This window comes from Propithecus coquereli, unplaced genomic scaffold, assembly GCF_000956105.1.
Source record: "Propithecus coquereli isolate 6110/MARCELLA unplaced genomic scaffold, Pcoq_1.0 Scaffold827, whole genome shotgun sequence".
Lineage (NCBI taxonomy): Eukaryota > Metazoa > Chordata > Mammalia > Primates > Indriidae > Propithecus > Propithecus coquereli.
Window position 1 is genome coordinate 307,500 of NW_012154474.1, and position 14,306 is coordinate 321,805.

General features: G+C 57.8%; 1 protein-coding gene across 1 annotated transcript in view; it reads right to left on the minus strand.

Moving 5' to 3' along the window:
- Positions 1-221: 221 nt before the first annotated feature.
- SLC6A3 (solute carrier family 6 (neurotransmitter transporter), member 3) overlaps positions 222-14,306 on the minus strand; it is a 38,208-nt gene continuing 24,123 nt past the window's right edge. The window contains exons 10-14 of the mRNA XM_012663719.1: positions 13,893-13,992; positions 11,592-11,692; positions 8,742-8,909; positions 6,972-7,043; positions 222-245 (exon numbers count right to left, since the gene is read on the minus strand). Of these exons, the coding sequence (XP_012519173.1) occupies positions 222-245; positions 6,972-7,043; positions 8,742-8,909; positions 11,592-11,692; positions 13,893-13,992 (465 nt within the window). The remainder of the gene's footprint in view (positions 246-6,971; positions 7,044-8,741; positions 8,910-11,591; positions 11,693-13,892; positions 13,993-14,306) is intronic.

A 14,306-nucleotide genomic window follows, 5' to 3' on the forward strand; every position in this document is an offset into this window, starting at 1 on the left:
TCGCACAGACAGAACAGGACGGACACAGCGAGGCATCGGCCGTGGTACGGAAAGGGTGTAAACAGTCGGAAGATAAAAGCCTCACGCCTCGTCATTTGTTTTCCCAGTGAAGCGCAGGCTAAAGAGGAGCGGTAGCCGTCCTCGCTCTGGAAACGTAGGCCCGTTCTTCGTTCGAGCTTCTCCCGTGGCGAGATGCCCCCGTGGTCTCCTCCGGCTCCATGCTACACCAAGAGCCAGTGGCGGAGCTGAAAGAGAACAGGTTTAATCAGAAGTGAAGAGAGCGGCTGCGCGGACAGAGGCGGCTCCTGGGCCTCTGACACCCCTCCCGTGGCTCGGCGGCCTTGGTGGGCGACGGACACTTGCCCACGGGGCAGCTCGTGGAGGGCACGGCCAACGCGCTCCTGCCCGATGCCTGATTTGAACTTCCATAAAGACACCACTGCTTGATAAAGAGAAGGTGTGAGTGTGTGGCCGGCGCATGGCCGCGGTGGCCGTGGTGGCCCCAAGGCATGTTTGAGGTCAGCTACTGGGCCAGGGAGACGCTGGGCTGGTCCCGGACCACGCCCGCCAGCTCCCGTGTGACCGAGCGCCGTCCCCTCCCTGCCCTTCTGCGTGTGCAGCTGCACCTTGCTCCGTGTGACCCACATGGGGTGAGAGCGGCCGCGCTGAGCCCGGACTGACGAAATACACAAGAGCAGTATTTAGACGTCGGCAAATGTCACCGCCGCTATCACGCAGCTGTTGGTTTGGCCTATTTTTGAGCACAAGCCATTTGGTGACATTAAACGGCAAGAACTGGGTTTTATGAGCATTTTCAAAACAAGGGCATGCAGGGCTTGCCTCCGACACGGCCGCACCGAGGTGGGAAGTGGCCGAAGGCACCGCTGGCCACACGGCAGGGCTCTCTGGGCCACCCCACCGGGAGAGCCTGCAGGGGCTTCCTCTGGCCTGGGCAGCACAGACCGTGCCGTGGGCTGGGGGCTGCGGGGTCTGGAGCAGCCGCGGGTGGTGCCGGCACAGGCGGAGTCCAGGTGCGGAGTGGGGTGCAGTGAACGGGGCCCGCGGGCAGGGCCTGACTGGGGACACAGCCAGGAGGGGCGCAGGGCCCAGAGCCCCGGAATGGCAGCTCCGGGTGACAGCCCCGCCTCAGATCAGCTCAGCCCCAGCCCACGGTCCTCTCTCCTGGCCACCGACAGGAGCAAAAAGTGACCCTCTCTGGGGGGGGGGTGTGTTTGGGGACTCAAGATTCCACCAGATTAGGGCCCAGCTATAAACTCCCAAATGAGGCAGACCAGAAACACCAGACAGCGGCCAGACTTCAAGCGACTCCAAGGGCCAGAGACGTTGCACAGTTAGGTCGCAGGGTGGCCGCACAGGGGATATCTGAAAGGTGCCGTATGCAAATGACAATGACGTGCATCTCACAGGACACAGGCAGACCAAACGCGCCTTCCAGAGATGAAGTAAGAATACGACCGTTGGCGAAGTATGTTACAGTAAAGAGGGCATGAGGGGGGAACCAGCTCAATTAGGTCTGTTCACCTGAGGGTCAGGAGGATGACCCGCAGCCGAGCAGCGATGCGCAAAGACGATCCGGTCAAGATGGAACAACAGGGACAGAATTCACTGTCTAGAACAACCCAGGTAACAAAACGCGTGTGCCAACGGCGTTCGAGACACGAACATCGGACGGCAGAAGTCAGGGACCCCTGAGAGAAATGAACAAGGACAGCCACCCAGCTGCCCGCCCGCTGCTCCGGGGGGCTCTAGATGCAGCACGGGAGGGGAGCCCTCGCAGCGCCTGTGGACTCCCCGAGTTGAGGGGCTAGAGATGGGAGTTGGGGAGAGTGAGGTGGCTGGATTTTGTAGGACAGAGGACCAGAGAGGGGACAGCCACACAGAGAAGACCCAGGACAGCTGTGCAGGACCCATGGGCTGACAGGACCGGAGGGAACAACCTCTGAAGCCTGCACAGGGTCCGGTACAGCCCCTGCTCCCGCCGGCCGGCTGGGAAGCCGCGTGACTCGCAGGACGTCACGTGGTTGCTCACGAGGGTCTTGCCTCAGTGGGGACGATTGGCCACACCGAGTCCTACTCCGATGCCACCTGCAAGCCTCGAGACACAGGAGCCCGCAGGATCAGGCTGCTCCTGCGTGACGAAGCTACGTCCAGCACGAAGCCCACGAATGTTTAAGGGACACAGAGGTATCCAGCGTTGACGAAGGTGAAACCCCAACATCCGGCACACAACCGCAAATCGCCGGGCAGGCGAAGAAACAGTAAAATGTCAACACGATTCCGAGGGAGAAAAGCCAATCAGCTGAAACTGGCCCAGAACTGACGCAAATGTGAAAACCAGCACATTGGCACAATTATTACCACTGTCCCATGTTCACAAAGTTTAGTGAAGCCACGAAAGACATGAAAAGATCCAAAATGAGCTTCTAGAGGAAAAGCCGTGAAGCGTGAGACGCTAAACACGCCGGGCGGTGCCAACGGCAGGGCAGACGTTGCAGAGAAAACGTGAGTGAGAAGAAGTGAAGAGAAGAGAAAGGGACGGAAAGCACCAGGCTCCCGAGGCTTGCGGTAGGGCGTGTGCAGTAGAGGAGAGAACAGAGAGGGAGAGGAGAGCAGGCACGCGCTTACGCTCACGCACAGGTACACGCACACGCACGTGCTCACGCTCAGGCACTCACACATGTGCACGCTCACACACAGGCACACGCACATGCACATGCTCACGCTCAGGCACATACACACGTGCACACTCACGCACAGGCACACGCACACGCCCACGAGTGTGAGAGAACCGTGGGCGGCACAATGTGTGTGCCGTTGGGATCCCTGAAGGGGGTGGGGCAGAAAAAATATTTGAAGAAATTATGACCAGTTTCCAAATTGGACAGAAACTGTAGACTCAGAGGTCACAGAAGCTCAGTGGCTCGGTGGGCTGTGGTCGTGAGACACGTGGGCAGACGCCCAGCTCTGCACACGGTGGACAAGCACATCCAAAAGACTTAGCAGCTTTTTAAATAGAGTTAAAAACAACTGAAACCAAATAGTACACTTTTAAGGAACATACACATGTGTGTGTGTGTGCGTGTGTGTGTGTGTGTGTGTGTGTGTGTGTACACAAATATGCAACAGAACCATGCAGTGAAATGGCCTGGGGAGGGTCAGCACCAGATGAAGGAGATTTACTCCGGGGCAGGTGGGCCGGGGCCGGCAGGGAGACACACGAGTTGCCACCGTGTTTCGTCCCACGTGGCCGTGCTCAAGGGAGTGTTCTGTCGTGCAGACAGATGCAAACATGAGCTCGCGGGGACTCCCGACGAGAGTGCGCATGCCGCTGTGTGCGTGTTATTCGAATTCAAAGAAAACCTGAGCGAGGCGAGAGATCAGAGGGGACGTGGCGCAGCGAACATGCCGGGGCTCAGCAGGGACGACTCACAGAGGGAAAAGGTGATGTTTGAAAGTGTGGCCACAAAAGTCACAGAGCTGACAACAAAATGAATCCATGGATCCTGGACATACGACGTAGCTCAGGAAGATGCAGAAAGAGAAGCCAAAGGTCTCAGTGACCCTGCAGCGCCACAGGCAGAGGAGCCCAGCGTGTGGGGGCAGGGCACATCTCGGGACGGCAGGGGACGGCACACTGACGTCTCCAGGTGCTGAGTCGTCACTGCCACCCAGGCTGTGAGTCCACGGATGCAAGGGAGTCTGTCACCAGACCTCTTTAAAAGAACGTCTGAGGGATGTTTTTTTGAACAGCAAGAAAATGATCCCAGAAGGAAAAATGTTGTACCCAAAAGTGTGAACAGCCACCTCACACCAAACAGGTGCACTAATCTAAGGAGCACGGTCTATACAAAATAATAAAAATAAAGGCAACAATAGTGCCTAATTTGTGGGTTAAAAAGAGAAATACTGGCCGGGCGTGGTGGCTTACGCCTATAATCCTAGCTCTCTGGGAGGCCGAGGCGGGCAGATTGTTTGAGCTCAGGAGTTCGAAACCAGCCTGAGCAAGAGCGAGACCCCGTCTCTACTAAAAATAAAAGAAATTAATCGGACAACTAAAATATATAGAAAAAATTAGCCAGGCATGGTGGTGCATGCCTGTAGTCCCAGCTACTCGGGAGGCTGAGGCAGAAGGATCACTTGAGCCCAGGAGTTTGAGGTTGCTGTGAGCTAGGCTGACGCCATGGCACTCTAGCCCGGGCAACACAGTGAGACTCTGTCTCAGAAATACTAATCAGTAGGAGGAAGGTTTAAATCCTTGTCATATTCAGAATGGGAGTTGAGATATCGCTTAACGTTAGACTTTAAGTGAGATTTGTATGGTACCACATCAAGGGTAACTCTAAAAGCACAGAATGAAGTGTGTAAGTTTCAAACAAGTAGAGAGAAATAAGCAAAAATAAGAATGTGAAAACAAGCCAAAAAAATCACTCGATAAAAAGGCAATAAAAGAGAAAAATACGCATTAAAAATGGGACAAATAGAATTGAAATGTAATAGAATCAAGTTCAAATACATCCATCATCACAACAAATGTAAATGGATCAACCCGCCAATTGTCAGAGTAACAAATTCTCAGTGCACGCTGTTTGCAGAAGACACCTACATCTTAAGATCACTGCAAAGCTCAAAGTTAACGGATTGCAAAAGACATTCCAGGCAGACTCAAAAGACTCCCGGTGCAGCTATATTCATCTCAGATGAAGCGGACTATAAGAGCAAACTCCTCACTGGGGAGGGGATCTTTCTAGACGTGTGTCCACCTCAGAGAACAGCCGCAGGCTCTGTGAGGCAAAACCTGATACGACCACAGGGAGAAACTGGACAAATATGCTCTAAGGTAGAACATGCCACGAACATCCCCAATCACCAACAGCCAAGCAGACGCAAGATCAACAAAACGTAGAAGATTTAGGCAACACTATCAATATGCAAGCCAATCGTGTGGACAGAAGCGGAATTGCATGTGGACGATAGAGAATCCACATTCATCCAAAAGATGTGTGTGACATTTACCCAAGTTGATGAGGTACAAGGCCATGAAGAAGTCTCAATACACTTCAAAGAGTAGATATAGCTGTCTGAGCACAATGCAATTTAGCTTAAAAATTAATAACAAAAGATAAACATCTCCATGTTTTTGGAAATTTAAAAGCAGACTCCTAAGCAAGTTATGAATCAAAGAAGTCACAATGGAAATCAAAATATATTTAGAACTAAAAGATAAAGAAAACACTATGTAAAATGTTGTGGAATGCAGCAGATGGGGTATTTTGAGGGAAATTCATAGCCTTGAATGTTTGTGTTACAAAAGAATAAAAGTTGAAAATTAATGCTCTAAGGTCCAAATTAAAAAGTTAGCAAAAATATAGCAGAGTAGATCCAAGGAAAGCAGAAGGAAGAAACAGAAACAGGAGCCGGGGTTAGCAAGCTGGAGAGTAAAGTGAGAATCCCGCACAGCGTCAGAGCTGGGCATTGGCGAGGACTGACGAAACGCTGGACACAGCGCGACCCTGGGCAAAGGGCTGTCAGAGGACAGAGGCTCCAACTGAGCTGGCGGGAGGCCGGCGGGGAAGGGCTGGGCCCCAGACAGGTAGGGTTGGGGGCTGCACACCCCTCTTGTGTCAGCAACAGTGAGTCGCTGGGAGGGCAGAGAAGGGGGTGCTGAGGGAGGAGCAGGGAGGCGGGGCTTGCACCAGCGCCGACTTGTCAGGGAGAGGAGCAGGCGCAGCCATGCGCCAGTGGATTGGAGGCCGCAGCTGCCCCACGGCCACTCTCCCCGCCTCCTCCACGCCGTTTGTCCGGCACTGCGTCCTGGCCTGTCTTCACCATCCCACCTCCCTCCACCCCTGCCCACACTCCCAGTGCGAAACACAGGTCCTCATCAGACCCCCACTTGGGAGGACTGCTTCTGTGGTCCCTGACGTGGCACAGGGAGGTGGCCAGTGGGGAGGGCGGGTCGGGATGGGGCCCAGGCGTCCTCCCACCCACAGCTTTCTCTGTGCTCACTGAATTGGACTCTAAGTGCCACATGCCTGCCCGGCCCACCACGCCTAGAGCTTGCCGGGTGCTGTGTGAGTCCCTGGAAGGACGGGACCGCCAAGCATTGGCTGACGTTTGTGTTCTGAAATCCGCGTGCGGGGGTGGGGATCTCGTGGGGCAGGGGAGGAGGACAGACGAGACATGCCCAGAGCCCCACCCAGGCTCACCTCCTGCCCACCAGCTCTGTGACTAGGGGTGTGCTCCGGAGCCTCTCTGGGCTTCAGGGCCCCCTTTTTATAGAGAGAGTCGCTGAGCTACCTCTGGGGTCATGGGAGTTAAATGTGTCGAACGTTTACTCTTTGCCCCCAAAATGTGCCTGCTCTACCGTGTACAAGGACCATGCTTGACATGCACACGCAGTTGGGTGGCCCCCAGGTAAGAGCAGGAAGGCCTGGCGTGACCACTCTCTCACAGAGCCTCCCCTGGGCCCCCGGGGTCCCGATGGATGTTGGACTGGCCCCAGAGCTGCCCGAGCCCACCCCTCCCCACTTCCCTCCTGGGCGGCTCCAGGCCCCTGCCGGTCCCCGCACCGTCTCCCTCATGTCTCCTGCTGCCCCTCGGGGCACTGCGGCTGTGGCCGGACACGCCCAGATCTTTGTCTTTGCGAGACCCCTCCCTCCGGCAGGTGCCTGGGCAGACGCACCCCCCGCCTTCTCCGGCAGACGCACCCCCCGCCTTCTCCACTCCTGCACCGACGCCACTGCCCACGAGCCGCCTGTCCTCAGCGCAGGGCTCCCAGGGCCGCGTGGCACGCGTGTGCTCACGGAGCGCGTGCTGACTGAGGAAATGAGAGCGGTCTACGCGCAGCCTCCGAGCTCTGAGCGCTGCAGGAGCGGCTGAGGACAAGGACGCTGCTCTTGGGGTCATTCTGAATTCTCCTGCTGCGGGCCCAGCGGGGACAGCAGCCTCACCGTGAACTGGCGCACCTCCCCTCTGTCCACCAGCTCTCGGTCCTTCTCGGGCGTGATGGCGTAGGCCAGTTTCTAAAAGAGAACAGAGGTTGGTGCTAGTGCACACCCCAGTGCCCACGGCGGCCCGCACCCTGGGCTGAGCGGGCTCCCCTCGGGGTCAACATGTGGGCAAACTGGGAAGCTGACAGTCCTCCAGCGCAGGGCGGAAAATCAATCATCAAACCCCCACTTGAAATAAAAGCCGTCCTGGATGTGGCTTTGTCTCTAAGCTCCGCGTGTGGGGGGCTCTGAGAGAGAGCGCCCAGGCCTGGTGCCTGGCAGCTCACAGCTTCCAGGGGCCTTGCTGTCTGCCACATTCCAGCCCTGGACACTGGCCTGCCTTCCCTCCACCGCCTGCCATGGCTCCCGGCGGGGGCGGGGCGCTGGAAGTCACTAGTCCTCTGGGAGCAGGCGGCATCTCCCAGGAGCCCACACTCGGGGTTGGGGACCCCTGTCTCTGAGGGAGGCCAGGTGTCCCCTCCCCGGTGTGGTTCTAACCCACATCGCTGCCACAGGGCCCCATCCAGGCTCCGTGCTCACCGGGGACCCTCCTCCCAAGTCTTTCGTGGACACCCAGAGGGGCCAACTCCACGCAGGGCCTGCCCGGCCACATGCTCTTCCCTGGGCTGGGTCTGGAGGCCAGCGGTGGAGACCACGCGGGGGGTCGTCCGCAGCGGGATCCCGTAGGCTTTCCTGGAACCATGGCAGCCCCAGGGCCCGTCCCCTCCAGAGAGGCCCCACAGCCTGGCCACACGCTGCTGTGCCTGCCACAGGCCCTGGTCCAGCCGATTGCTGGGGGACCGGCTCGAGCCACCCAGGGGGCACCTGCTGCACGTGTGAGCCCAGGGGACACCGTGTGGCCCTCAGGTGGATCCCTGGACCCAGCCGGGTGCAGAGACGGGCTGGTTACCCAGGGCCGAGGCACTGTTTCCAGGAAAGACTGTGGGATTTGAGCACAGGGTGGCTTCTCGGGGAGGGACGTTCCTTCCAAGGACGATGTGTCCTCGTGTCTTCCCGGAACCACAGAGCCAGGCTGTCACACGGGGACCGCTCCCCTCCCCTCCTCACACGAAGGGCAGAACCGAGGCAGAGAAGGGAACTTGCGGCGGGTGAGGCCCCAGAGCTGCCCCTGCTCGGCCAAGGGGGCTGGGACCCTGAGGGCACGTGGATTCTGCTCTCAGATGGGGCACGCACATGCACACAAAGAAACACGTCCAGACACACGTGGGCACAGACACAGGCACACATGTAGACACGGACACACAGCGCACACAGATACGTGGACACAGTGGACATACACACAGGCGCATATGTGCACAGACACAGGCAGGCACACGTGGACACACAGACATGCACGTAGACACACTGACACACATACACATATTGATATATATAGGTACACAAATGCACACACAGAGACACAGACACACAGACACATGAGCATACACAGACACGTACACACACACGGACACAGACACACATGTGGACATGCACACACATGACAGACACGTGTGGACACAGAGACACACATGTGGACATGCAGACACATGACACAGACGCATGTAGACACGCATGGACACAGACACACGTGTGGACGCACACACAAGCCCCTCCCCCCTGTCTCCCCATCATGGTGGCCGCCACCTCCCAGGCAGGGACAGACCCTGGGTGTGGACACCCTGCGCCTTGCTGGCCTCTCCCTGGGGGTGAAGGGCCCGCCCCGACACTCACCTCTCGGAAGGACCCGGGCAGGCTGCAGAACTTGTAGGCCGCGTAAATGGGCACCATCGCCATGGAGGACGTGGCGATGACCCAGCCCAGCGCGTTGGCCCAGGCGGGGAAGATGTAGGCTCCGTAGTGGGGGGGCCTGAAGGTCACGATGCTGACCACGACCACGAACTGAAACAACGGACACGGAGGGGTCAGGCGGCACGTCGGGGGGTCTCGGCCCCTGGGCCCTGCACATGCCAGACCCCGGCCAGGCCCACAGCTGGGCACCCGGGCACCTCGGTGGCCGTCCTGCCGCCGAGACAACGTCCTCTGGGCCAAGGCCTCTTCTCTGCCATCCCGTTCTAGTCTCTGTTGAAATCAAAACCAACCGGACCACCCCATCCGCTGGCTCTGCGCCCCGCATGAGCCCCAGGACGCCGGGCGGAGTCGCTGTGCTCTTTCTGGAAGCAAATCCGGTAAACTCTCAGATCTCCTCTAGGAACCACCTGAGGGCAACTGCCCCAAAGCAGAGGGTGGGGAGGAAGCCACTTAAAGGGACAGGTTTTCATTCTCCGGAGAGTTCTCTCGATGCAGCTCATTCATTCATCCATCCATCCATTCGACAGGTACCATGTAGCTATGAATATGTTCTGTGTACCTACATGTGTACTACATACCTAGCTGTGTACTGCAAACCTGCACATGTGCTGCATACCTACACATGTACTACATGCCTACATGTGTACTGCGTGCCTACATGTGTGCTGTGTGCCTACATGTGTACTGCATGCCTACATGTGTACTGCACACCTACATGTGTACTGCGAACCTACATGTGTACTGAATGCCTACATGTGTACTGTGTACCTACATGAGTACTGTATACTGAACAGGTACTGCATGCCTACATGTGTACTGCATACCTACATGTGTACTGCATGCCTACATGTGTACTACATACCTACATGTGTACTGCACACCTACATGTGTACTGTGTACCTACATGAGTACTATATACCGAAACAGGTATTGCATGTCTATATGTGTACTGCATAGCTACATGTGTACCATGTGCCTACATGTGTACCGTGTACTTACATGTGTACTGCATGCATACATGTGTACTGCATGCCTACATGTGTACTGAGTACCTACGTGTGTACTGCACACCTACATGTGTACTGTGTACCTACATGAGTACTGTATACCAAAACAGGTACTGCATGCCTATATGTGTACTGCATAGCTACATGTGGACCATGTGCCTACTTGTGTACTGTGTACTTACGTGTGTACTGCATGCCTACATGTATACTGCATGCCTACGTGTGTACTACGTACCTACATGTGCACATACCTAAACAGGTACTGCATACCTGGGTGAGATGGGTCCATCCTGAGGAGGCAAAGGAAGCTCTAATGTGGTTTATGATGTAGCTTAAAATGCAAATTTTTACTCGTTGTCAATTTTTCTCAACTTCAGAAAAGTTCAGCGCTCACACGTTCCACCTTACACGCATCTCTGACGCCAGCCTCGACCTCCTCTGGATGAGTCGCTGTGAGCCGACTCCAGGGCTGGGGCCGGCCGGAGGGCCGGGTGGGCTCCAGGACGGTCTCACACACGGAGGGAAGGGCCCCGGGCTCCTCTGTGAGCAAAGCGGTGGCCAGAGCGCCTCGGACTGGCGACGTCTGTCTGGGCTGCCCAGGTATGTTCAGTATGTTCAAAAAGCTGCATCTCCCTACGTGTGTGAGTTGAATGTTGCCATGTTGGTATTGTTGTCGTGCGTTTTCTTGCGTTGTTCAACTTCTCACTGGATGTCACACGTCTTAGAAAGAACTGTGACCACCGAGGCCACAGCCTTACATGTCTGTTGGCCGTCATCTGTAACCTGGCACAGAAGCCGTGTAAAACCGGCCTGGAGCACGTGCTGCCTGCTCACAGTCACATGTTAACTCGTGCTGGAGGGCAGGGGCCCGCACGGTATGTCAAACAACATGAGATAACATGGAAATTACTTTTCTGCTAAAACCCAAAGTTCACAGGCAATGGCTCTAAAATTAGATGTAAAATGACGAAGCATTTTACTGGGGTCCCCACACACGCAGGGCCCTGCGGACCCCTGGGACTAGCCCTTGGGTTGGTCCAGGAAGGTCTGGCCCGAGTCACCGGCCCCGCACCAGGCGCGGTCCCGTGGCTGCCGGACTCAGGGGAGGTGCCGGTCTCTGTGAGTAGCTCTCCAGACTCTCCGCTTGGACCCGGCCCAGCCCCCTGCAGCCGCCCGAGGCCACTGTCCAGACCAGGCCGACAGTTCCGGCTTTGTGAGCCGCCTGGTCTCTGCGGCCGTGTACGGAAACAGCCATGGACGGTCTGTATGTGAGTGGGAGTGGCCATGTCCCAGTAAAACCCTGTCCACGGGGATCTGGCCAGGGGCCCTGATCTGCTGACCCCCGCCTGGAAGGTCTAAATTCCGTCTCGACGCTGCAGAAGTGTGCGGACCACCTGGACCAACTCCGGCCCCCCAACACAGGTGTGGCCTGAGTGCGGGACTCACTCGGACCTTACTGGGGGTCCAAGACCACCTGGGATGACGTGAGGTTTTCTTGGGGCATCTGGGGGGAACGTAGGAGGCACCCTCAGGAGACCAGAGGTCAGTTTAGGTCCCAGGCAGCCCTTCCTGGCGGAGTCCTGAGACCCTGCTGGTTCCAGCCGAGGTGACCCTCGTCTCAAAGTGGCATTTAGCGGCCTGCCCCGCCCCCAACCTGCAGGGCTTTCCCTTCGCTCAGGGGTGAGCCAAGTCAGCGCTGGACCTCGGGGTGGCGCCGGGGCGGAGGGCAGAGGGGGGGAGTGGCACGCGGCTGGCGGTCCCTTACCAGGAGGAAGCAGGGGCTGACCAGCTTCCAGCACAGCCGCCAGTACAGGCTGGGCCGCTGCCCCGTCATCTGCTTGATGTCGTCGCTGAACTGCCGGACACCTGGGGAGAAGCGGTGAACAGGGCCGGTCAGGGCAGCATGTCCCCGCCATGCACCGGGTCCCCGCTGACCCCGGGGGTCCACCCCACAGGCCCCAAGCTCAGGCGGCGCCCAGCCTCCCACAGGGTGGCCGGGCCCCTCCAGACCCCCGGCGCCTGCTGACCCGCAGAATCCCACCAGCCTCTCGCCCCACTGGTGCCCCACGGGGACCCGCCGCCACCCTGCCCACCCCCACGCTGTCCCCGACTCCCCTCTGCAATCGGTGATTTTTCTTTACTTTGTAAACACTGTGGTAACATACACGCAACATAAATTCCCCGGCGTGACCACTTTGAGTGCACAGTCAGTGGCATTTAGAGCGTTCGCATTGCTGTGTGACCGTCACCGTGGTCCATCTCCAGAACTTTTCCGTCTTCCCAAACTGGAGCTTTGTCCCCACAAAACACTGGCCCCTGCCCCAGCCCCGGCACCCTGCCCTCCACCCTCTGTCTCTGGGGCTCTGGTGACGCTGGAGACCCCGCAGGGGGTTTGTCCTCTGTGTCCGACTCACTTCACTAACACAATGTCCCCAAGGTTCGTCCGTACTATGGCATGTCGGAATTTCTTGCCCTTTTTAAGGCTGAAGAGTATTCTACTGTGTGCGCACAATCACCATTTTCTTTAAGAAAAGCTATTTCTAGAACCTTCATAAACTTTTTTCTCCCCAAAGCAAGTCCCCGTCCCAGTGGCCGACTGCGGAAATGTGTTTTCCCTCAGCGGCGCTGGCTGACGTCTAGGCAGTGAGCGCAGGGAGACCTTGGACGTGGTTTCTCCCCCGAGTCCAGTCCGGTCTCCGACTCGGCGGGGTTGGTAAGTCCCACGCGCCGCCAGCCGCGTCGGAAAGACGCTCACACTTGGACCCCTCTCTGCGCCCTGCGCCTGTCAGCAGGACTCGGGTCGCGGAGGGTGACACCGGGGCATGGGCACCCAGGCCCTGGCCCGCTGGGACCTCCTTGCACCGAAACAGATTTTGTTTCACCGGGACGAGAGGGGCATGAGAGTCTGTTTGGGGAAATAACTCAGATCTGTCCTCCGAGGCTTTGGGAACGCCGGGCGGGGCCGCTTGCCAGCTCCCGGCACCCCACAGGTCGTGGCGGTGGGGTGTGTCTCTGGCACTTTCTTCCTTTCTCTGTGAGGTTCTATTTATCTATTCTTTTTGGTCTGTGTCGGGCGTGGAGATTAGGATTTAAAGTGATGGGCAAATTATTGACTCCTATACCAATGAAAGCACAGAGTCTGACATTTCCCCTTTCTGTAGAAAAGAACGTATAATTGAGAAAATGCTCTTGGAATACGAGCTACCTGTCGGGCTGAGACCCGCAGAGCCAGGCGTTTCCCCAGGTTGTAAATTCCAGAGCTCTGGGGCAGAGAGAACGACCCCTCGTGTGCGGGTGAGCTAGGGGTGCTCCACGACAGATGGGGTTTGGCTTTCCGCTGGACATACGTGTTTAGAGAAACGAACCTGGTGGGCCCCGCTCACCCCCAGAGGAACTCGCCGGGTGAGTGGAGCTGGCACCACAACCCCGTCTTATGCAGAGAACGGGGAGAGATCGAGGTCTGATAACTTGGCCAGCTCAGCACACGGGGAAAGGGTAGACCTGTCTCCAGCGCAGGTTTCCAGTTATTGTTTCAGCCACGTGTGGACGGACGTCCCAGAACACAATGGTCGACACCCCCAGCCATGGCAGCAGACGAGCGGGAGCTGCGGCCCCTCTGAGGGCCACCCGCTGGCCACCAGGTCCCAGCCTCTCCCCACTGTCCTCGGACATGAGAAAGCCGGTGTGCTCTGGGCCCGGTGCTGGTCAGCAGTGCGAGCCCACGACGCACCTTTGAGCCTCGACCCTCGTAGCACAGCACCGGAGCCAACAGCCCTCCTGACCGTGGTCCCCTGCGAGGGACAGGCTCACGGGTTTCTCTAGGGCGGGGGCAGCCGAGGCCATCTCGGCCCCACGAACATCTGACCACACGTGGTTTCGGCTGCCAGCGTAGCGGGCTGTCTCCACTGACCCACGGGGCAGCCGCCGCCCGGCCTCCCTCCGCCAGGCTGTGCCGACCACGCTCACGGCTCCCTGAGTGCACCTTTCTCAAGGTGGCTTTGCCAGAAAGAGCGGCGCAGCCACAGAAGCGAGAGGGGACAGCCTGCGGCCTTGCCTGTGCACTCACCGTAGAACCACGCCACCCCGATGGCTTCGATGAGCACCCCAAAGAGGATGGACGTGCCGGCCGCGAAGTGGTCCAGCAGCGTGAAGACGTAGATGCCGCCCTGGGGAGAGGGACACCTGCTGGACTCGGCCCCACGAAAGGGCTTTTCCCGGGGGGCAAACCCGGCCTGCGGCTTCGCTCTGCAGGTGGGCTCTATTTTACTCTATGGAGTCCGGTTTGAGTCACTAAATTCAATCCACAGGGAGCTTCCCGCGGTCACGGCTGTCATGCAAAACCAGAAATGACCTCTCCTTTCCCAGGGCTCCAGGTGCAACTAGACGGGGAAGCGACCCAACGCCCAACAGGGCGGTGCCTCCCTTGGAGGGGACATGGCCCAGCACCCCAGTCTCTGCCCCCCCAGGCTCTGCCCCCCAG